At 42.6% G+C, this 23542-nt stretch overlaps 1 protein-coding gene across 2 annotated transcripts in view; it reads right to left on the reverse strand.

Moving 5' to 3' along the window:
- Positions 1 to 23124, reverse strand: part of LOC112226416 (rho GTPase-activating protein 29) — a 64220-nt gene extending 41096 nt beyond the window's left edge. Inside the window, exons 1-4 of one of the 2 annotated variants that reach the window (XM_042308334.1) lie at positions 22917 to 23124; positions 21508 to 21949; positions 16150 to 16293; positions 419 to 515 (exon numbers count right to left, since the gene is read on the reverse strand). In XM_042308334.1, the coding sequence (XP_042164268.1) occupies positions 419 to 515; positions 16150 to 16293; positions 21508 to 21832 (566 nt within the window). In that variant the 5' untranslated portion in view covers positions 21833 to 21949; positions 22917 to 23124. Of the gene's footprint in view, positions 1 to 418; positions 516 to 4618; positions 4876 to 16149; positions 16294 to 21507; positions 21950 to 22916 lie in introns of those variants that run through there. The other variant, XM_042308335.1, reaches the window with a different exon arrangement.
- Positions 23125 to 23542: the final 418 nt, after the last annotated feature.

The following is a 23542-nucleotide window of genomic DNA, read 5'->3' on the forward strand; positions in this document are numbered from 1 at the left end:
CAAATCTGTCATTCTGCCCCTGAACAGGCAGTTAACCCACTGTTCCTAGGCTGTCATTGAAAATAAACATTTGTTCTTAACTGACTTGCCTAGTTAAATAAAGGTAAAAAAAAAAAAAAAAAGGCTAGAGGATAAAGACAAGTGTCCAAGTTAATATTACATTTTTTCATGAATTAATTGTTAATTGCAATTAAAGTTGCATATTTATGTAGACCACTACCTAACAATGCTCAGTGTGGTTTAAGTGAAACGTTCATGTGGACATAGTACGAATGCTGAATAGGCTCAATGTTAACTATTACAATCAAGACTTGTTGGTATGACCAGCAGAAAGTATCGAGTGCCATCTACACCATGAATCTCTGGCCCTTCGACTAAAAAGACAACAGTGTTGAAAAAGGTCAAAGGTCATACTCACACATTGCCAAATGTGAATGCCAAAGTGTCAATGGACGCATATATCTCGCCAAATATAGCGGTTTTGTTTTCCTGGTTTACCTCCTTGACGTTAATGCCTGTTGGAAAGTGATTAAAAACCACATGAGAACTTCAACCAGAGACCAAGTCACATTCTTCAGCCAGCCAGCAAACAGGCAACAAAAACAGTCAGAGAGTTAGCCTGGTCATAAAGCTAAATAATGGATTTGTATGTTGTCAGCATAACACACACACACACAACATAGTAAGATGGCTGTCATGTTAGATCAACACACGATTATTGCTTCATTCATTGGGCTGATTGAATTCACTTAACAGTCATTTCATTCATTCATTCATTATTTCATTCATTCATTCATTATTTCATTCATTCATTAGGTCCTACAGTAAATGAAGCATTTAAGAAATAAGCTACATTTATTAACTTCCTAGTTTCTGTAGTTGCAGATAGTGAGGCAAATGTGTATTTGGATGTATTATTATTTTGGTTTTCATGGACTTGAGAAAAGTTGTTGACCCTCCACAATCACTGTGACAACACCATTCAGTCATGACCTTCTCAGAACCATTAACTCACAAAATATAACCACGGCATCGAGCTGTCTGTTCAAACACACAGCTCAGACATCCATGTATACCCCCAGAAAACATGGCACCAGAGGTCTCTTCACAGTCCTCAAGTCCAGAACAGACTATGGGAAACACACAGTACTACATAGAGCAATGACTACATGGAACTCTATTCCACATCAGGTAAAGCAGTCAAATTAGATAAATAAAATACACCTTATGGAACAACGGGGACTGTGAAGAAACACACACACAGTAATATTGTTGTATGGTGGTATTATACATGTTGTATTGTAGATATGTTGTGGTGTAATAATGTTATATGATGTACTGTTTTATATTTTGTTTTATATGTAATGTAAATGCCTTAATGTGTTTTGGACCCCAGGAAGAGTAGCTGCTTCCTTGACAGGAACTAATGGGGATCCATAATAAACCCCAGGAAGAGTAGCTGCTTCCTTGACAGGAACTAATGGGGATCCATAATAAACCCCAGGAAGAGTAGCTGCTTCCTTGACAGGAACTAATGGGGATCCATAATAAACCCCCAGGAAGAGTAGCTGCTGTCTTGGCAGGAACTAATGGTGATCCATAATAAACCCCAGGAAGAGTAGCTGCTGCCTTGGCAGGAACTAATGGGGATCCATAATAAACACCAGGAAGAGTAGCTGCTGTCTAAGCAGGAACTAATGGGGATCCAAAATAAACCCCAGGAAGAGTAGCTGCTGCCTTGGCAGGAACTAATGGGGATCCATAATAAACCCCAGGAAGAGTAGCTGCTGTCTTGGCAGGAACTAATGGGGATCCATAATAAACCCCCAGGAAGAGTAGCTGCTGCCTTGGCAGGAACTAATGGGGATCCATAATAAACCCCAGGAAGAGTAGCTGCTTCCTTCGCAGGAACTAATGGGGATCCATAATAAACCCCAGGAAGAGTAGCTGCTGCCTTGACAGGAACTAATGGGGATCCATAATAAACCCCAGGAAGAGTAGCTGCTGCCTTGGCAGGAACTAATGGGGATCCATAATAAACCCCAGGAAGAGTAGCTGCTGCCTTGGCAGGAACTAATGGGGATCAATAATAAACCCCAGGAAGAGTAGCTGCTGCCTCGGCAGGAACTAATGGGGATCCATAATAAACCCCAGGAAGAGTAGCTGCTGCCTTGACAGGAACTAATGGGGATCCATAATAAACCCCAGGAAGAGTAGCTGCTGCCTCGGCAGGAACTAATGGGGATCCATAATAAACCCCAGGAAGAGTAGCTGCTGCCTTGGCAGGAACTAATGGGGATCCATAATAAACCCCAGGAAGAGTAGCTGCTGCCTTGGCAGGAACTAATGGGGATCCATAATAAACCCCAGGAAGAGTAGCTGCTGCCTTGGCAGGAACTAATGGGGATCCATAATAAACCCCAGGAAGAGTAGCTGCTGCCTTGGCAGGAACTAATGGGGATCCATAATAAACCCCAGGAAGAGTAGCTGCTTCCTTGGCAGGAACTAATGGGGATCCATAATAAACCCCAGGAAGAGTAGCTGCTTCCTTGGCAGGAACTAATGGGGATCCATAATAAACCCCAGGAAGAGTAGCTGCTGCCTTGGCAGGAACTAATGGGGATCCATAATAAACCCCAGGAAGAGTAGCTGCTGTCTTGGTAGGAACTAATGGGGATCCATAATAAACACCAGGAAGAGTAGCTGCTGTCTTGGCAGGAACTAATGGGGATCCATAATAAACCCCAGGAAGAGTAGCTGCTGCCTTGGTAGGAATTAATGGGGATCCATAATAAACCCCAGGAAGAGTAGCTGCTGTCTTGGCAGGAACTAATGGGGATCCATAATAAACCCCAGGAAGAGTAGCTGCTGCCTTGGCAGGAACTAATGGGGATCCATAATAAACCCCAGGAAGAGTAGCTGCTGCCTTGACAGGAACTAATGGGGATCCATAATAAACCCCAGGAAGAATAGCTGCTGCCTTGGCAGCAACTAATGGGGATCCATAATAAACCCCAGGAAGAATAGCTGCTGCCTTGGCAGGAACTAATGGGGATCTATAATAAATACAAAACAGCAACCTGGGCAAAATTGTCAGAAATATACTTTATACTGTAGATGGATACTAACACAGTCAGGGTTGTCCCTTTGGACCAGAACAGTCAGGGTTGTCCCTATGGACCGGAACAGTCAGGGTTGTCCCTTTGGACTCGGAACAGTCAGGGTTGTCCCTTTGGACCAGAACAGTCAGGGTTGTCCCTATGGACTCGGAACAGTCAGGGTTGTCCCTATGGACTCGGAACAGTCAGGGTTGTCCCTATGGACTCGGAACAGTCAGGGTTGTCCCTATGGACTCGGAACAGTCAGGGTTGTCCCTATGGACTCGGAACAGTCAGGGTTGTCCCTTTGGACTCGGAACAGTCAGGGTTGTCCCTTTGGACTCGGAACAGTCAGGGTTGTCCCTATGGACTCGGAACAGTCAGGGTTGTCCCTTTGGACCAGAACAGTCAGGGTTGTCCCTATGGACTCGGAACAGTCAGGGTTGTCCCTACGAACTCGGAACAGTCAGGGTTGTCCCTACGGACTCGGAACAGTCAGGGTTGTCCCTATGGACCGGAACAGTCAGGGTTGTCCATATGGACCGGAACAGTCAGGGTTGTCCCTATGGACCCAGAACAGTCAGGGTTGTCCCTATGGACCCAGAACAGTCAGGGTTGTCCCTATGGACCCAGAACAGTCAGGGTTGTCCCTATGGACCAGAACAGTCAGGGTTGTCCCTATGGACCCAGAACAGTCAGGGTTGTCCCTATGGACCCAGAACAGTCAGGGTTGTCCCTATGGACCCAGAACAGTCAGGGTTGTCCCTATGGACCCAGAACAGTCAGGGTTGTCCCTATGGACCCAGAACAGTCAGGGTTGTCCCTATGGACCCAGAACAGTCAGGGTTGTCCCTATGGACCCAGAACAGTCAGGGTTGTCCCTATGGACCCAGAACAGTCAGGGTTGTCCCTATGGACCCAGAACAGTCAGGGTTGTCCCTATGGACCCAGAACAGTCAGGGTTGTCCCTATGGACCAGAACAGTCAGGGTTCTCCATTTGCAGCGTTTCTTTGTATCCAAAAAATGTATTGGAAATCGTGTTGAAGCACAGGAGAAGAGAATGGTTCTAATAAAGCATCAGATTATTATCAGGTTATTTTAATACACGTTAATATGTAAGTTTCCAATTCATATGTACTAACAGGTCACAGACTCACTGAGCCGGTCAAGACTACAGCCATATTTCCTTTCCTGTGAGCAGTCTGAAAATACACTGTCCAAATGCTTTGAAGGAATATTGAGGCCACAGAGACTCGACGACTCTTCCAGAAGATGGCGGCGCACACGTTAGCTTTCTCACACAGGAAACAGTTCAGATCAGTAAGAGAGAGACAGAAGCCAGGCTGAGGAAGCCCAATAAAACACGCAGAGAGAGAGAGAGAGAAGAGGAATCAGACATCACATAGTAGCTTCCTGTCTCTCCGCCACAGGAAACGACTCAGGCAGCTTGAAATCTTAGACAACACTAGAGAAAAGCTTTAAAAAACAACCACTGCAACAACAAAACAAAACAACTTACCCACTCCGTCTCTCTGTCTAGTCAACGGTCTGTCCGGTCAATCGGAGAGCTCCTGGCTCTATTGTCTATGCTCTCCTCTGCCCTCCCAGTGCAGAAGATCAGTCTTCTCTTTCTTGACACTTACACTTTTTCCTTATGATGCAACAGAGCCGACAAAAACCAAAAGACACAAAAACTGAAACAAAAAGTCAAATTTCTGGTCCCCTTCAGGACGGGGGTTGGAGAAGACGGGATCTCCACAGCCCACGTTCCAGGCCAGCACCTCAGGAGGCCGAGGGGGTGATAGGAGGAGTAGAGCGTGCCTCCCTGCCGTGCGCCTCCCTGCTGTGAACGCTAGACAGCTGCTGTGCTGTACTGGCCCCAGTAGAGGCAAGAGTGCGGAGTGTCTTCCTCAGGACATCCTGCAGTCCTACAACAATGATAACAATGATATCACCGCTGGCTGCCACCAATCGCAACCCGCCAAATATGGGAACTGCATCATTCACGCCCAGGCCAGGACGCATTGTGGCTTTCCGTTCTTAAGAGCATGACAACACTCTCTGTGATCACAATGAGCCTGTTGCAGAGTTTCTCTTAGTGTGGTAGTTCTGCTGTCATTCTGTCTGTGATCACAATGAGCCTGTTGCACAGTTTCTCTTAGTGTGGTAGTTCTACTGTCATTCTGTCTGTGATCACAATGAGCCTGTTGCACAGTTTCTCTAAGTGTGGTAGTTCTACTGTCATTCTGTCTGTGATCACAATGAGCCTGTTGCACAGTTTCTCTAAGTGTGGTAGTTCTGCTGTCAGAGAGAGCAAGAGACAGCAGAGAGCGGGAGAGAGAGAGACAGCAGAGAGAGGGAGACAGAGAGACAGAGAGACAGCAGAGAGAGCAAGAGACAGCAGAGAGAGGGAGAGAGAGAGACAGCAGAGAGAGCAAGAGACAGCAGAGAGAGCGAGAGAGACAGCAGAGAGAGAGACAGCAGAGAGAGGGAGAGAGACAGCAGAGAGAGGGAGACAGAGAGACAGCAGAGAGAGCAAGAGACTGCAGAGAGAGAGGGAGAGAGACAGCAGAGAGAGCAAGAGACAGCAGAGAGAGGGAGAGAGAGAGACAGCAGAGAGAGCAAGAGACAGCAGAGAGAGGGAGAGAGAGAGACAGCAGAGAGAGGGAGAGAGAGAGAGAGACAGCAGAGAGAGGGGAGAGAGAGAGAGAGAGAGACAGAGAGAGAGAGAGAGAGACAGCAGAGAGGGAGAGAGAGAGACAGCAGAGAGAGGGAGAGAGAGAGACAGCAGAGAGCGAGAGAGAGAGACAGAGAGAGGGAGAGAGACCAGCAGAGCGGAGAGAGAGACAGTAGAGAGAGCAAGAGAGAGAGACAGCAGAGAGAGGGAGAGAGAGCAAGCGAGAGCAGAGAGAGACAGTAGAGAGAGCAAGAGAGAGAGACAGCAGAGAGAGGGGAGAGAGAGCAAGCGAGAGCAGAGAGAGACAGTAGAGAGAGCGAGAGACAGCAAGCGAGACAGAGAGACAGCAGAGAGAGCGAGACAGAGAGACAGTAGAGAGAGCAAGAGAGAGAGACAGTAGAGAGAGCAAGAGAGAGAGACAGTAGAGAGAGCAGAGAGAGAGACAGTAGAGAGAGCGAGAGACAGCAGAGAGAGCGAGACAGAGAGAGCAGAGAGAGCGAGACAGAGAGACAGTAGAGAGAGCAGAGAGAGAGACAGTAGAGAGAGCGAGAGACAGCAGAGAGAGACAGTAGAGAGAGCAAGAGAGAGAGACAGCAGAGAGAGGGAGAGAGAGCAAGCGAGAGCAGAGAGAGAGACAGTAGAGAGAGCGAGAGACAGCAGAGACAACTGTTTTAGAACACAATTAAACTGTGAAACTTTAAAAACTCTATAAACTCAGAACCCATAAAGCACAGTACCACAGCAAGCAGCTGACACTAATTGAAGAGTCTATAAACACAAACAACTACTGGCAAAATTGGAAAAAACCTAGGAAAATCTAAACAAGAGGAATTAGCGAAACAAAAATGATGACACTCTACAACATTAAATTGATGCAAAGACAGAACAAAAAGCTAAAATCAGGAGAAATTATTTTCTGTAGTATTATAAATGTAAGACTTCTAAACTTCCATAATAAGCACAATGTCTTGAGTAAAAGACAAATTGGATTTATATCAAAATAATGCATGACTGATCATATGTATCCCTTACACACCCAGATAGATAAAGATGTCCACCAGCATTTGATTCTAATTGGCATGCAGGACTGTTCTACAAAGTTACTGAAAGTGGTATAGGGGGTAAAACATGACATAATTAAATCAATGTATACTGGCAATATGTGCAGCATCAAAATTGGCAAGAATATAACAGAGTTCTTTAACCAGGGGCGGGGCCTTTGCCAGGGTTGCAATCTGAGCCCTGTACTCTTCAATATTTACATCAAAGAATTGGCCACAATTCTAGAAAAATCCTCAGACCCTGGTGTTAGTCTCCACAATTCAGAGGTACTCTTCGCAGATTACCTGTGCCTGCTGTCACCCACAGCACGTGGCCTACAGCAGAGCCTGGACCTGCTAGAGCAGTACTGCCAGACCTGGACCCTGGCAGTAAAACCCCCAAAATACTGAAATAATGATTTTCCAGAGAAGATCCAGATCTCAGGGAATTAGACCAAAGTTCTCAAGTGGTACAAAATATATAGGGTACTGCACACACTACAATTACTGAGGTTTAAAAATAAGCTCAACTGGACACCTTAATGAGGCAGTGAATGAACTGAGGGAGAAAGCACGCAGGGCATTCTACATCATAACAAGTTTATATAATTCTAATTGAAAATACCTTATGAAATGAATGTGTCATTGAACCAACTACACTTCATGGCAGCGAGGTGTGGGGTACACTTGCAAAACAATATTTCACCAAATGGGACAAACACCCCATTGAAACCCTACATGCAGAGTTCTGTAAGATTCTCCTACATGTCCAGAGGAAAACTACACACAATGCATGCAGGGCAGAATTAGGCCATTATCCACTAATAATAAAAAGAGGAATTAAGTTTTGGAAACATCTAAAATACAGCGACCTCCTCTCATATCATTACCAAGCCCTGCAATGCTAAGAGCTGAGCAAAGAAAAGAGTCCCCTCATCCAGCTGGTCCTCGGGCTGAGTTCACTAACCTGTTCTACTAACACACTGAAGCCTCAGTCCCCTCATCCAGCTGGTCCTGGGGCTGAGTTCACTAACCTGTTCTACTAACACACTGAAGCCTCAGTCCCCTCATCCAGCTGGTCCTCGGGCTGAGTTCACTAACCTGTTCTACTAACACACTGAAGCCTCAGTCCCCTCATCCAGCTGGTCCTGGGGCTGAGTTCACTAACCTGTTCTACTAACACACTGAAGCCTCAGTCCCCTCATCCAGCTGGTCCTCGGGCTGAGTTCACTAACCTGTTCTACTAACACACTGAAGCCTTAGTCCCCTCATCCAGCTGGTCCTGGGGCTGAGTTCACTAACCTGTTCTACTAACACACTGAAGCCTCAGTCCCCTCATCCAGCTGGTCCTGGGGCTGAGTTCACTAACCTGTTCTACTAACACACTGAAGCCTCAGTCCCCTCATCCAGCTGGTCCTGGGGCTGAGTTCACTAACCTGTTCTACTAACACACTAAAGCCTCAGTCCCCTCATCCAGCTGGTCCTGGGGCTGAGTTCACTAACCTGTTCTACTAACACACTGAAGCCTCAGTCCCCTCATCCAGCTGGTCCTGGGGCTGAGTTCACTAACCTGTTCTACTAACACACTGAAGCCTCAGTCCCCTCATCCAGCTGGTCCTGGGGCTGAGTTCACTAACCTGTTCTACTAACACACTGAAGCCTCAGGACCAGAACATCCAATCAACCAGAATAAACCAAAATACAACACAGTCAAAACAAAACTATATTGCTTACTGGGAAACACAAGCACAAGCACAATGCAGTGCTATCTGGCCCTAAATCGACAGTACACCGTGGCTAAATATTTGACCATGGTTACTGATCAAAACCTTAGAAAAACCTTGACAAAGTACAGGCTCAGTGAGCACAGCCTTGCCATTGAGAAGGGTAGACACAGGAAAACCTGGCTCCCTGTAGAGGAAATGCTGGGCAACCACTGCACCACCTGAGACCGAGCTGCATTTCCTGACAAAATTTCTAAAATTATTAAACACTTATAAGAGTTTTATTTCCCCATCTTTGAAACCCTTATTCAAGGTTTCAAAGACCTCTCTGATGAGGATAGGCTACCCGTCCTGTTGGGGGAGGATGCAGAGAGCTGTGGGTTGGCAGCGCACTACATTGCTTCCTGGCATAAGATGAGGGACAGTGTCTGACAGACCAATCAACCTGTACATGTCCTATATGCTAATTTGTGATGCTATAAAAGCACAGTATGGGAGGAGCTTCATGTCATAACTATCCTCACAGTGTGATGCTATAAAAGCACAGATTGGGAGGAGCTTCATGTCCTAACTATCCTTACAGTGTGATGCTATAAAAGCACAGAATGGGAGGAGCTTCATGTCATAACTATCCTCACAGTGTGATGCTATAAAAGCACAGAATGGGAGGAGCTTCATGTCATAACTATCCTCACAGTGTGATGCTATAAAAGCACAGAATGGGAGGAGCTTCATGTCATAACTATCCTCACAGTGTGATGCTATAAAAGTTTAGAGAAGAGAGAAGAAAGGGGTATCCAGCACGGTAGAGATAAAACAGAGGAAAGGTTCCTGTATAGACAATGTTTCTAATGAACTAACTTCTCACTATGGCTGAACATTGTGATGGTTGTAAACAACTGTAGTTAAATTCTTATTTTCAATGACGGCATAGGAACAGAACGACATATTTTTACCTTGTCAGCTCAGGGATTTGATCTTACAACCTTTTGGTTACTAGTCCAACGCTCTAACCACTAGGCTACCTGCCTCTAACCACTAGGCTACCTGATGCTATAAAACCACAGAATGGGAGGTCCCTACACTCTAACCACTAGGCTACCTGCCTCTAACCAGTAACTAGGCTACCTGCCTCTAATGGGAGGCTAGCTTCATGTCCCTAACTATAACTCACAGGTGTGATGCTATAAAACCACAGGAATGGGAGTCCCTAGCTCTAACCACTACCTGCCGTCCCTACACTCTAACCAGTGTGATCCCTATAAAACCACAGAATGGGAGGTCCCTACACTCTAACCACTACCTGCCGTCATAACTAACCACTACAGTGTGATGCTATAAAAGTTTAACCACTAGCCGTCCCTACACTCTAACCACTACCTGCCGCTGCCATAAGTGCCAGGTCAGGATCTTCTCTGGTTTTAATTGGTCAATAAGAGCTGAGTGTCACGTGTTGCTTAGGACGTGTGTGTGTGTGTGTGTCCACCGTAACTTCTGTCAAACACCCAAAGCCCCCAGGTGTCACAACCGCAACACACACACACACACACACACCATCAAAGGATGTTTGGTTAACAGGAGACATGAATGATGCAGGACATACAAAGCTTCACCAGGGACTTATCAAGAACCCTTTGACTCTTCATCTCCTACGTTCCACTAATTCATCCCTCTCTCTCCTTGCTGGTGTCCAGACTCACCGCCTAGTGGCCAGCATTTTAAATCTTTTTTTTTATTGAAGGCTGTTTTATAAAAAGGTGATGGAACAATAAAGTTGATTCAATTTCAAATACCCCTCTTGCTACATTCGATATTTCCACTAGAACTGAAGAACCTGACAGGATCAATGTTTCCATGGTGATGACGCTTCTTGTCCGTAGCATATCCCAGATCATGTCTACCCATCTGCCCGGTACAGCTGAAAGAAAAAAGAAACTGGGATTCATCCGTGAAGAGAACATTTCTCTAGCGTGCCAAAAGGCCATCAAAAGGTGACCATTTGCCCACTGAAGTCGGTTACGACAACGAACAGCAGTCAGATCAAGACCCTGGTGAAGACAAACGAGCACGAAGGTGAGCTTCCCTGAGATGGTTTCTGACAGTGAGCTGGATGTGGAGGTCCTGGGTCGACGTGGTTACACGTCAGTGCCGGTTGGTGCCGTTTAAGATGAGGGAGGACGCACATTTATTTTCCATGAACACGGCCTTATTTCTGTTACAGCATATTGGATGACTGTCATTCATATTCCATTCACCCAGCTCTGTGTAACAGTGATAGGTTTAGGCTACTGTCATTCATATTCCATTCACCCAGCTCTATGTAACAGTGATAGGTTTAGGCTACTGTCATTCACCCAGCTCATGTAACAGTGATAGGTTTAGGTTCTGTCATTCACCCAGCTCTATGTAACAGTGATAGGTTTAGGTTACTGTCATTCATATTCACCCAGTTCAATGTAACAGTGATAGGTTTAGGTTACTGTCATTCATATTCACCCAGTTCAATGTAACAGTGACAGGTTTAGGTTACTGTCATTCACCCAGTTCAATGTAACAGTGATAGGTTTAGGTTACTGTCATTCACCCAGCTCTATGTAACAGTGATAGGTTTAGGTTACTGTCATTCATATTCACCCAGCTCTATGTAACAGTGATAGGTTTAGGTTACTGTCATTCACCCAGCTCTATGTAACAGTGATAGGTTTAGGTTACTGTCATTCATATTCACCCAGTTCAATGTAACAGTGATAGGTTTAGGTTACTGTCATTCACCCAGTTCAATGTAACAGTGATAGGTTTAGGTTACTGTCATTCATATTCACCCAGTTCAATGTAACAGTGATAGGTTTAGGTTACTGTCATTCACCCAGTTCAATGTAACAGTGATAGGTTTAGGTTACTGTCATTCACCCTATTCACCCAGTTCAATGTAACAGTGATAGGTTTAGGTTACTGTCATTCACCCAGTTCAATGTAACAGTGATAGGTTTAGGTTACTGTCATTCATATTCACCCAGCTCTATGTAACAGTGATAGGTTTAGGTTACTGTCATTCATATTCACCCAGTTCAATGTAACAGTGATAGGTTTAGGTTACTGTCATTCATATTCCATTCACCCAGCTCTATGTAACAGTGACAGGTTTAGGTTACTGTCATTCACCCAGCTCTATGTAACAGTGATAGGTTTAGGTTACTGTCATTCATATTCACCCAGTTCAATGTAACAGTGATAGGTTTAGGTTACTGTCATTCATATTCACCCAGTTCAATGTAACAGTGACAGGTTTAGGTTACTGTCATTCACCCAGCTCTATGTAACAGTGATAGGTTTAGGTTACTGTCATTCATATTCACCCAGCTCTATGTAACAGTGATAGGTTTAGGTTACTGTCATTCACCCAGCTCTATGTAACAGTGATAGGTTTAGGTTACTGTCATTCATATTCACCCAGTTCAATGTAACAGTGATAGGTTTAGGTTACTGTCATTCACCCAGTTCAATGTAACAGTGATAGGTTTAGGTTACTGTCATTCACCCAGTTCAATGTAACAGTGATAGGTTTAGGTTACTGTCATTCACCCAGTTCAATGTAACAGTGATAGGTTTAGGATACTGTCATTCACCCAGTTCAATGTAACAGTGATAGGTTTAGGATACTGTCATTCACCCAGTTCAATGTAACAGTGATAGGTTTAGGATACTGTCATTCATATTCACCCAGTTCAATGTAACAGTGATAGGTTTAGGATACTGTCATTCATATTCACCCAGTTCAATGTAACAGTGATGGGTTTAGGTTACTGTCATTCATATTCACCCAGTTCAATGTAACAGTGACAGGTTTAGGTTACTGTCATTCACAAAGTTCAATGTAACAGTGATAGGTTTAGGTTACTGTCATTCATATCCACCCAGCTCTATGTAACAGTGACAGGTTTAGGTTACTGTCATTCACCCAGCTCTATGTAACAGTGATAGGTTTAGGTTACTGTCATTCATATTCACCCAGTTCAATGTAACAGTGATAGGTTTAGGTTACTGTCATTCATATTCACCCAGTTCAATGTAACAGTGATAGGTTTAGGTTACTGTCATTCATATTCACCCAGCTCTATGTAGTGACTAGGCAGATGTCATTCACCCAGCTCTATGTAACAGTGATAGGTTTAGGTTACTGTCATTCATATTCACCCAGTTCAATGTAACAGTGATAGGTTTAGGTTACTGTCATTCATATTCACCCAGTTCAATGTAACAGTGATAGGTTTAGGTTACTGTCATTCATATTCACCCAGTTCAATGTAACAGTGATAGGTTTAGGTTACTGTCATTCATATTCACCCAGTTCAATGTAACAGTGATAGGTTTAGGTTACTGTCATTCATATTCACCCAGCTCTATGTAACAGTGACAGGTTTAGGTTACTGTCATTCACCCAGCTCTATGTAACAGTGATAGGTTTAGGTTACTGTCATTCATATTCACCCAGTTCAATGTAACAGTGATAGGTTTAGGTTACTGTCATTCATATTCACCCAGTTCAATGTAACAGTGATGGGTTTAGGTTACTGTCATTCATATTCACCCAGTTCAATGTAACAGTGAAGGTTTAGGTTACTGTCATTCAAATTCACCCAGTTCAATGTAACAGTGATAGGTTTAGGCTACTGTCATTCATATTCCATTCACCCAGCTCTATGTAACAGTGATAGGTTTAGGCTACTGTCATTCATATTCCATTCACCCAGCTCTATGTAACAGTGATAGGTTTAGGCTACTGTCATTCATATTCCATTCACCCAGCTCTATGTAACAGTGATAGGTTTAGGCTACTACATGATACTAGAATGTTCACTATACCCATCATGAGGTTGCTACAAGCCTATGAATGAAAGTTTACAACGTTACAGTACCAGGCTAAATTTGGACGTGCAAGGGTTTTTCTTTATTTCTACATTGTAGAATAATAGTGAAGACATCAAAACTATGAAATAACACATATGGAATCATGTTGGAAACCAAAAAAAAAGTGTTAAACGAATCAATATGTGTTTTATATTTGAGATTCTTCAAAGTAGCCACCCTTTGCCTTGATGACAGCTTTGTACACTCTTGGCATTCTCTCAACCAACTTCATGAGGTAGTCACCTGGAATGCATTTCAATTAACAGGTGTGCCTTGTTAAAAGTACATTTGTGGAATTTCTTTCCTTTTTAATGCGTTTGAGCCAATCAGTTGTGCCGAGTTCAATTATAATCCACATTTCCTGTTGCTGCAAGGTTATTTTCATGCTTTAGCAAACAGGCTCAAATGAAAATCCTGTATGTAGCCTAGCAGATGTTTATAATATGGAAAATGTATGGTAGAGAACCTACGTTAGCAAGTAGTTTGTCTAACTAACATGAGTATACCTACTCCCTCCCTCCACACACACACACACCAGCCCTTCCCAGCCCTGTTGCGCAGCATAGCAGCACCGGCCAATTCGCACAGAAAACAAGATTATTTTACCCACACAAAGTGATATTATTCAAATAGAGAAAAAAAATTAAAAAATTAAATGATAATAATTAAATGCTCATCCATATTGTGTGTGATGCGCGGGTTTGGTGAAGTAGTAAAAGAGGATGAGAGTCGTGCCCGGCTATGTTATGATGTGATGATTGTGAGGCGCCGTACAAATCAGACCATCACAAGACGGGGTCTTCAAATAGGACTACGGCACATCAAATGGGAACTGGAGCCCACTGTTTAGATGGGTTAAATGGGAACTGAAATCTGGACACTGACTGTAGGTCTACAACCTCACACATAGACTAATATAATATAAACTGTAGGTCTATAACCTCTCACATAGACTAATATAAACTGTAGGTCTATAACCTCTCACATAGACTAATATAACATAAACTGTAGGTCTATAACCTCACACATAGACTAATATAATATAAACTGTAGGTCTATAACCTCACACATAGACTAATATAATATAAACTGAAGGTCTATAACCTCTCACATAGACTAATATAACATAAACTGTAGGTCTATAACCTCACACATAGACTAATATAACATAACCTGTAGGTCTATAACCTCTCACAGATTAATATAATCTGAAGGACTACAACCTTCATGCATCCAAGCCGAACTGAAATCTGATCAGAAACATGTTGGGTCGTTTTTTCCCCCCCACATCTTTCCATTTCCTTTACAACCGGTCGGACTGATGTCTTGATCTTTTCAAAATGTTTCTCCCCGGTCCCTAAACATCTTTCTATTTCCTTTACAACCGGTCGGACTGATGTCTTGATCTTTTCAAATCTTTTCAAAATGTTTCTCCCCAGTCCATAAACATCTTTGCAGATATGACCGAGAATCATTTAGTTGACATGGGTAAAGTTACACTTTCATTCTCTTAGTTATGACGTCCTGGTGAACCAGGCTTTATTTAGTCTTCTAGGGCAACATATTACAAAAAATAAAGTTGCATGTATCTAATTATAGACAAGTTGACTACCAAAAAATGTCAGATATTATAAGCAGAAACATATCTAAATGAGACAACAACAAAAAATCTCAAATCTTCTCAATGCTGCCTGCAACAGTAACTATTGTCAGTGCATGCATGACCGACAGTTGCTAGTCGGAGCACCTCCTGAACGAGTATTAATCCTGCTGTAGAATTAATTGCGGCCAGGTCGAACTACTAAAATGAACTGAAAAAATAAATATATATTTATATCTCGAGTCTATAAACAGTCGTTCAAAAAGAAAGAATAACAAACTGCTCCTCACTAGGACCTCATCAAGCAATGAGCCGACTTTCCCCCACCCCCCCGAACAGTTTTCAACAGAATAAAAAAAACAACCTACATCCCAGTTTCCTTCAACCATACTGTTGATTGATCAAGAAAGATCCTTTTGACTCTGGACTGCGCTGGGACACATCTGTTAAGAGTTGGGAGTTGGCGCCTAGGACTTTTACCTGTTTCTGACAAGTTCTCGATGTGAGAATAAATTATTATTGTCTACACAGTGCCACGCTGACGAAAGGAATTCTTAGTTTCTACTTTCTACAAACCAAGACGTGATCATTCCGCCGAGGGAGAGATTCTTCTCTTGGCTTCAGCACAAGAATGTTCCAGAAGTTTGTAGATCTGCATACCAAATGGCACCCTATTCCCTAAATAGTGCACTACTTTAGACCAGGGTCTATAGGGTAGTAGTGCACTACTTTAGACCAGGGTCTATAGGGCCAATAGGGCTGACGGTTAGAGCCGCAGACCACAGCATGTACACCAGGGGAGGCTGCTCAGAGGAGGACGGCTCATAACAATGGCTGGAACAGAGTGAAGAGAAAGGCATCAAACATCTGGAAAGATTGTGTTTGATACCATTCCACTATATATCCAGCCATAACCATGAGCGTGTCCTCCCAAATTAAGGTAGAACCAACCTCCTGTGAGATATTTATATATATATATATATATATATATATATAACAAATATAAATCCGACCCAGTGCCCTTTGACTTGAACTCTCTCCTACCTTTCCTGTCCTATATATCTATCTATATATATAATTAAATGAAAATATGATACTAACCTTTGACCTTAGCGATGACGGTGCCCGCGGCCCTGAGGATGTCTACAGAGTTGAGGGTGTGGTGTTTGCCGATGACAGACTTGAGAACTCGCAGCAGCTCTCCCAACCTCTCCTGTACCCGCTGAGGGAGAGCATCACGGGACTCTGGAAGAGGAGGAAAAAAAGAGTTGATGTGTCAAGTAAGATCTTTTAACAGAATAGAGTCGAAACTTCATTACGTAGTTGTCATAGCCGTCCTGGCTTTCTGGGGGGGAGATGAGAAAGAGAAACAGAATAGAGTATTGACATCAATTAAAACATAGGAAAGAGATCTGAAACAATAATGATCCCACCACTAACACTGGCAGCTGCATCATTCAAGGCCATAGAAGAAGCCATTGTTCCCCACTGACAAGCCTATAGGATGTGTGATCACCATCAGCCTGTTAGGTCTAGTACCGTGTTCACGTGTCCAGAGGGGGGGCTCAGAGGAACGGCTTGTTTACTTCAGAGAAACGACTTCCGAGCGTTCATATGCTCGGTAAGGAACACAAGAACCATTCTCACTATTGACAGTTGAAATCGCGGCCATGTTTGTTGGTATTTTCAGTGGTACGTGACGTCAGAGTTCAGCATGTGGGAAAGATCGGGGTCCAGAGATCATACTAGAGTTTCCAAGTTGGAGAGATCGTTCAACGTGCATTTCTCCCAGTAAGAAGGTCGTGTTTACAAGTTCCAGACATGACGTGAAAAGTGGCATAAATGCTTTGGAGTGAATTATAGTTTGTATTTTTGACTAGATTAGAAAAAAGTGTTAGCTTGGAATTTTGTCAGTTTGTAATTTTACCACAATAGATTCTATTTTACATGTAGAATCTGTAAGTTAAATCAGAACTATGACCTGTTCCATTTTGACCCTCAGGTCACCCCACTGCAGAGAACACCTGGCATTGTTTTAGTGTTTACTGACACCCACATACGAGACAGCAATAACGTAGCTAGTAATGTCATTAGATGGAGGCATCTGTCACGTTTCTGTCTCTAAACTGGGGTTGTGTAATACAGGAAACTGCAGCAGTCGTGGTCAAGAGATACTGCAACGACCGTTTGTGGTGAAAACGTCCTGTTCCACTTTAGTCGACAAGTAAAATAAATGGCTTTGTTTTGTTTTTAAATGAAAGAAAAGTAAAACAATCTCGCTGTACAGAGCAACAAGTGACGATTAAGTTCAATGATTGACACAAATGAGGCCAATCAGGTGATAAGCTAGTACTTAGACAAAGGGTAGGCTATTCCATCCTTCACTATGAACAGTATTAAGGATCACCCCTGAATTCTAACAGGGTTGTTGACAGCTACCCAGTGGGCAGAAACAACTGAAATGGGATGTTTCCTTGTTCCTGTGTGGAGTAAATCAGCAGTGGGTCTTGATCTGCGTCCCAAATAGCACCCAATATAGTGCACTAGTTTTGACCAGACTCCATTGGGATCTGTATAGAGAGATATATATATATATATATATATATATATATATATATATATATAGAGAGAGAATAGGGATCCATTTGGGACAAGCCCTACCGCTTGGTAAGAAGAGAAATGAGTAGAAGCCTAGTTCTATAGTAATCTGTTGTGGGTCTAGGGATAATGGCACCAGACAGTAGGTGAGTTCATGTCTGAGTGTCTCACCCACTGTTTAGGACTGACTGACGATATGATACAGCGCCTTGCAAAAGTATTCACCCCCCTTGGCGTTTTTCCTATTTTGTTTCATTACAACTGTCATGACGTTGGCCTGGGGGGTAGGTTTATGACAGTCATAAATACCTCTCCCCCCCCTTTTTCCTCTCTCTACACTACTGATGTGACTATTGAAAATCCCTTGGTTAACATAGATATTCTGGGAACATCAGAAAGTGGGGGGAAATGTACTATATTCTCGTAATCCGACCAATTGAACATATGCGGTGGTACTTAATGAATATGATGTCAGTTCGTTTGTCATCTGGGACATTCTCATCAATGATAGGATGACAGAAACTCTACAGTGGAAAGTCTGCACATTGTAGTTATCGGATTCACATGGAATTGTTGTTCAATTTAAATGTTTGAATACAAAATTATTGGTGAAGAGATGAAATGTAATTTTAGCTTCCAAATGAGAGATTTGGGTTTTCATAAGGTTAGGGCTCTGCTCAATCAGTGGCCCGCCCCTGTGAAGAGACATATAAAACTTTTCAAACACACCTTTCTCGCTCCACTATATAAAGCCTTGACGAAAATGTAACCTCCGGTTCCAAGTACGTGAGGTCTGCAGCCTCTGCGTTAAAAGAACTAACATGTCAACTACAGAACTAAGCCAACATCAGCGTGAGCTTTGGTTGCGAATGGGATGAACTTTGAACTCTTATTCACTACAGAAGTGATACCTCCTAGCCGTTGAGTTAGCAACAGCAGCTGCAAACGTGGGCTAGGAAAGAACAGACAGAGTATCCCGTCTACCACACAACAACGTTACTACAACGTATTCAATTTAAAACATTCTTCAAAGGACAAAGGACTCGGTTGGGCAACACGGCCTTCCATCTACCACCAACCTACCGAAGCGCAGCTCAGAGTAAATATTTATTGCATTTTCCTTTTCCAAATGGGCAGTAATTTAGAATGCATAAGATACTGTATTTACGATAGCACAGCTTCTCCCTTTGTCCTTCAGTCTTCCCGGTCTTTCATTCAAACCCAGCCCCTTTTCTTTTGTGTAACTAGCTGTCATATCTGTTCCGCCCGCTAGGGACGTTTTCCTTTATGACGTAATTTGTAATCAATGTATAATTAATTATGTGTACATGTAATTCTGTGTGATTAGTTAGGTATTTAGTAAATAAATAAACCCAATTTTGTATTGCTGATTCAACTTATTAGCCAGGGTGCGTGAAGAATTTACAACTTTCAGATGAGACTGAATCAAGGTGAAGATTAATATTGACTGCTATTGATGTAAAATATTACTAGGAGTTTATTCGGAAGATAACAGCTCTATAAATATTATTTCGTGGTGCCCCGACTCTCTAGTTAATTACATTTACATGATTAGCTCAATCAGGTGATATTAATTACAGAGAATGGATTTTATAGAATAATATATATAATAATATGTATTACGGAGAAAGGATTTTATAGAATAGCATGTCATATCACTTAATCCAGCATAGCAAAAGACACGACACAACCTACAATTGAAATAGATTTTTATTTGGATTTCAATGGACAAAATAGTCCAAAATAGTTTCATCTGTTCTGAAAGGCCCCAGAGTCAACAACACCTGTAAGCAAGGGGCACCACCAAGCAAGCATCACTATGAAGACCAAGGCGCTCTCCAAACAGGTCAGGGACAAAGTTGGGGAGAAGTACAGATCAGGGTTTTATTATTTAAAAAATATTAGAAACTTTTATCATCGCTCGGAGCACCATTAAATCCATTATTAAAAAATAGAAAGAATATGGCACCACAACAAACCTGCCAAGAGAGGGCCGCCAACCCTCACTCACAGACCAGGCAAGGAGGGCATTAATCAGAGAGGCAACAAAGACACCAAAGAGAACCCTGATGGAGCTGCAAAGCTCCACAATGGAGATTGGAGTATCTGTCCATAGGACCTCTTTAAGGCGTACACTCCACAGAGCTGGGCTTTACGTAAGAGTGGTCAGAAAAAAGCCATTGCTTAAAGAAAAAAATAAGCAAACACGTTTGGCGTTTACCAAAAGGAATGTGGGAGACTCCCCAAACATACGGAATGTACTCTGGTCAAATGAGACTAAAATTGAGCATTTTGGACATCAGTCAGTTAAGAACAAATTCTTATTTACAATGACGGCCTACACTGGCCAAACCCTGACCCAGACGATGCTGGGCCAATTGTGCACTGCCCTATGGAACTCCCAATCACAGCCAGTTTTGATTTCAGGCTGTATCACACACACCAGGGTCTGTAGTGAAGCCTCTAGCACTGAGATGCAGTGCCTTAGACCGCTGCGCCACTCTGGAGCCCTGTACTAAGCCTATGGTAGCTAGAGGTAGGCCTATCAATTCTTACAACATGATACAGAAAGAGCCACGGCCCCTCTCACACCAAGCCCCGCCCCCTGTCACTCAAGGAGAGAGCAGTTTCTCGACCACGTGAGTCTAGAGAACTTTCTTGCTGTTCCCTCTGCATGGTCAGATGGATGTAGAGATGTTGGTGACATGCTGCTTTCCACAAGCCTTCTAGAATTACACTATTAGTGTCACGTTCTGACCTTTATTTCCTTTGTTTTGTATTTATTTAGTATGGTCAGGGTGTGAGTTGGGTGGGCAGTCTATGTTTGTTTTTCTATAATTTGGGTATTTCTATGTTTCGGCCTAGTATGGTTCTCAATCAGAGGCAGGTGTCATTAGTTGTCTCTGATTGAGAATCATACTTAGGTAGCCTGGGTGTCACTGTGTGTAACCACTGTGATATTTTGTGTAGCTACATAGAGGAGAGTCACAGCTTTCTGGGAGTATATCGTTTATTTATCACCTCCTCAATATTGAGTTCACGGCACCAACCGGAGTAGGCGTAGTATTGTTTTGATGCGACAATTTTGGAGGAAAGTTTTTGTGGGACATTACATTTACTGATAGCCATGTAGGGTAATTGATTAATCTATCTAGCAACAAATATTATATTTAAAGTTAATCTAGTGTTTTGAAGTTCCCACTTCCTCAGGTGGTGAATAATATAATAATAATAATAATAATAATATAGCCTAGGCCAATATGCAAAGAAGTTGGCAAATGAAATCCGATCATTCTGGATCATATTTTGACAGGTTGCACATCAAAATATCAATCAATCATTCCCTGGATATTAGATGAAATAGCTTGTCTAGAGCCCTGCACTAATGACAAGTAACTAATTTATTGTTGTATTTAAATGTATATATTTATCACGATGTGACGTTTTGGACCTGAGTCTGTGGAATCACTGACCCAGCAGACAGGACAAGGGAGATAGATGGGAGCGCTAAGCTAACGTTGTGCCAGCACCGAGGTAGTCAACCCTCTCCCAAGAGCTGACACTCAACTGGTTAGCTAGCCTGGCTGGAACAAGCTTTTTGTTATAGCTTTTGTTATAACAAACTGACAGAAAACATGACTTATTCTGTTAAACCTTGGCACGAGGTATGCTACTGTAGTTAGCCTAAAAAACCATGACAACCAACCAACCAATCACCCACCTGCCACACACTAAGTACTAGTACTGAGGTCTATAACTTCCTTTCTGGTCTCACCTATAGGTTGCCATTTGGTTCAAAGTTGTGCACTAAGTAGGGAATAGGGGGCCATTTTGACTCACCTTTAGAGTGGCAGGTTTCTTTAAGGCTGAGCAGCACGTCTGCAAACCTCCGCACGTCATTCAACAGCTGCATGACATAGTCCGGATCCGCCCCCGGCGCTCCTGCCACGGTGATCCCCAGCCCCACACTCCCCAGAGGAGGCCTGGAGCTCCGGTCCATGTCCCAGGTCTTTGTCGACCCAGTCGACGGTGACCCTGTGTCGGGGTTGGAGAAGCGAGACAGGCCCTGGGTGGAGCTGGAGCGATGCTGTTTGTTCGGTTTAGTATTACTCTCTCCTCCTCCTCCTCTTCCTCCTCCTCCAGTGTCACTGCTCTTCCGTAACATCCCAGCGGGTCACTGCCACCGGTGAAACTACCTAGAATACGCTACAGGCCACTGGGTTGTGTTACACCCCATGTGGGTGGTCCATACCGGTCCAGGTTTGTGGCCCTGAAAAAAAAAAACTAACAGAGGCTGTTTTATTTTATTTGTTTTGTTTTACTACATTTATAAAATAGTTATTTAACTTTCTTTTCCTTTCCTGGCATATGACATGTTTGTTTTGCGTGTAAATACATTTATAGCTTGTATTAATAACATGAAGATAAAAACCTTACCACGGTTGGGCAGGTACATTTCTAAACGTAAATCTGTTACAGTTACAAGTTACCTGTCCAAAATCGTAATCAGTAACGTTAACCTTTGTATTACCCCAAACTCAGTAAATGTAATCTGATTATTTTCAGTTACTTTCCCCTTAATAAGAGACAGAAGAAGAAAAACAAAAAGGATCCATCAAACGCATTTGGTGTGTCATCATAGTAGTCTTGAGGTCACATTCCCTCAGGTGGAACAAACTTAAAACATGCCTCTTATTTTCAATGCCGAATTGAATGTCAATCAGAAAACTTAAGGTGTCATAATGTATATATATATATAAATAAATAATAAATATATATATAAATAAATAAAATCTTCCAGCAAACATCCTTTCTGAATTGAAAAGTCATCCAACGTGTAATTATCTAGTTTTTTCCAAAAAAGTATTAGAAATCTGATTACAATGATTTAGCTGGTAACGCAACAGAATACAGGTAGTTCTTTGTAATCAGATTACATGTAATCGGTTTCTCCCCAACCCCCCGGTAATTACAGCGCAGTTCTGAAACACGTTACATTGTTCTTACAACTGAAGGCGACTCCAAAACAAAACGACACCCGACATAGACTACATTTTACATTAAAAAAAGAAGCAGCTCAACGCCAATTTATTTTGTGGAATTAAAAGTAAATGATAAAACTCTAAACCAAAATGACATGATCCAAAAAAAAGCAATTCATAAATTGCGACTAACGTTAAACTAACTCGAATGGTGCCCTGGCCTGTAGCCTTTCTTATTGCTATCAAAAAACAACAACATAAACTCACCTGGCTTGTCCTTCAATGGTATTGCAACCAAAATTCTCAAGAAATGTTTTTTTTATCCTTCATTAAAATCCACCCCCGCAAAAAAAAGAGAGAGAAAAGTCTGTTTATTTTCGGGAGGAGAATAGCTTTGTTCGTGTGTTGTGTTTATCAGAGGGGTTTTTGTTGAGCAACGCTGAGAGTGAAGCTCTGTGGTCACAACTCTCCGTTTACTCGTCCAGCTTCAATCATGTGACTTTGAAAACGACTTGTTCACAGACTGAGGGACAAAACGCTTCTTTTCGCTTTTATTCTACTGTGCTTCTCGTCTTCAACTCTGCTGAAATGTTCTTATTTTACACGGTGAACACCGTGAACCGCGACTGCCCGGTGTTGTTGCTATTTTAAAATCCCTGTAAATAAAGTGTTATGTGGAGTTATATAGCGTAACATTTAAAAAAATCTGACATTTAAAATTATATTATTAATTAAATAAAAAATCATTCACAAAAGTACTGGGCCTTTACTAGTCCTGTATTAGTTTACCACATCTTCTAATAACGGCTTTGTGAGTGTTTAAGTCACTTTAGTAACACTGTCTGTAATCACAGATATCGCATTTTACTGAACCACACAAATAGTGTACTGCA

This window comes from Oncorhynchus tshawytscha, linkage group LG28, assembly GCF_018296145.1.
Source record: "Oncorhynchus tshawytscha isolate Ot180627B linkage group LG28, Otsh_v2.0, whole genome shotgun sequence".
Classification (NCBI taxonomy): domain Eukaryota; kingdom Metazoa; phylum Chordata; class Actinopteri; order Salmoniformes; family Salmonidae; genus Oncorhynchus; species Oncorhynchus tshawytscha.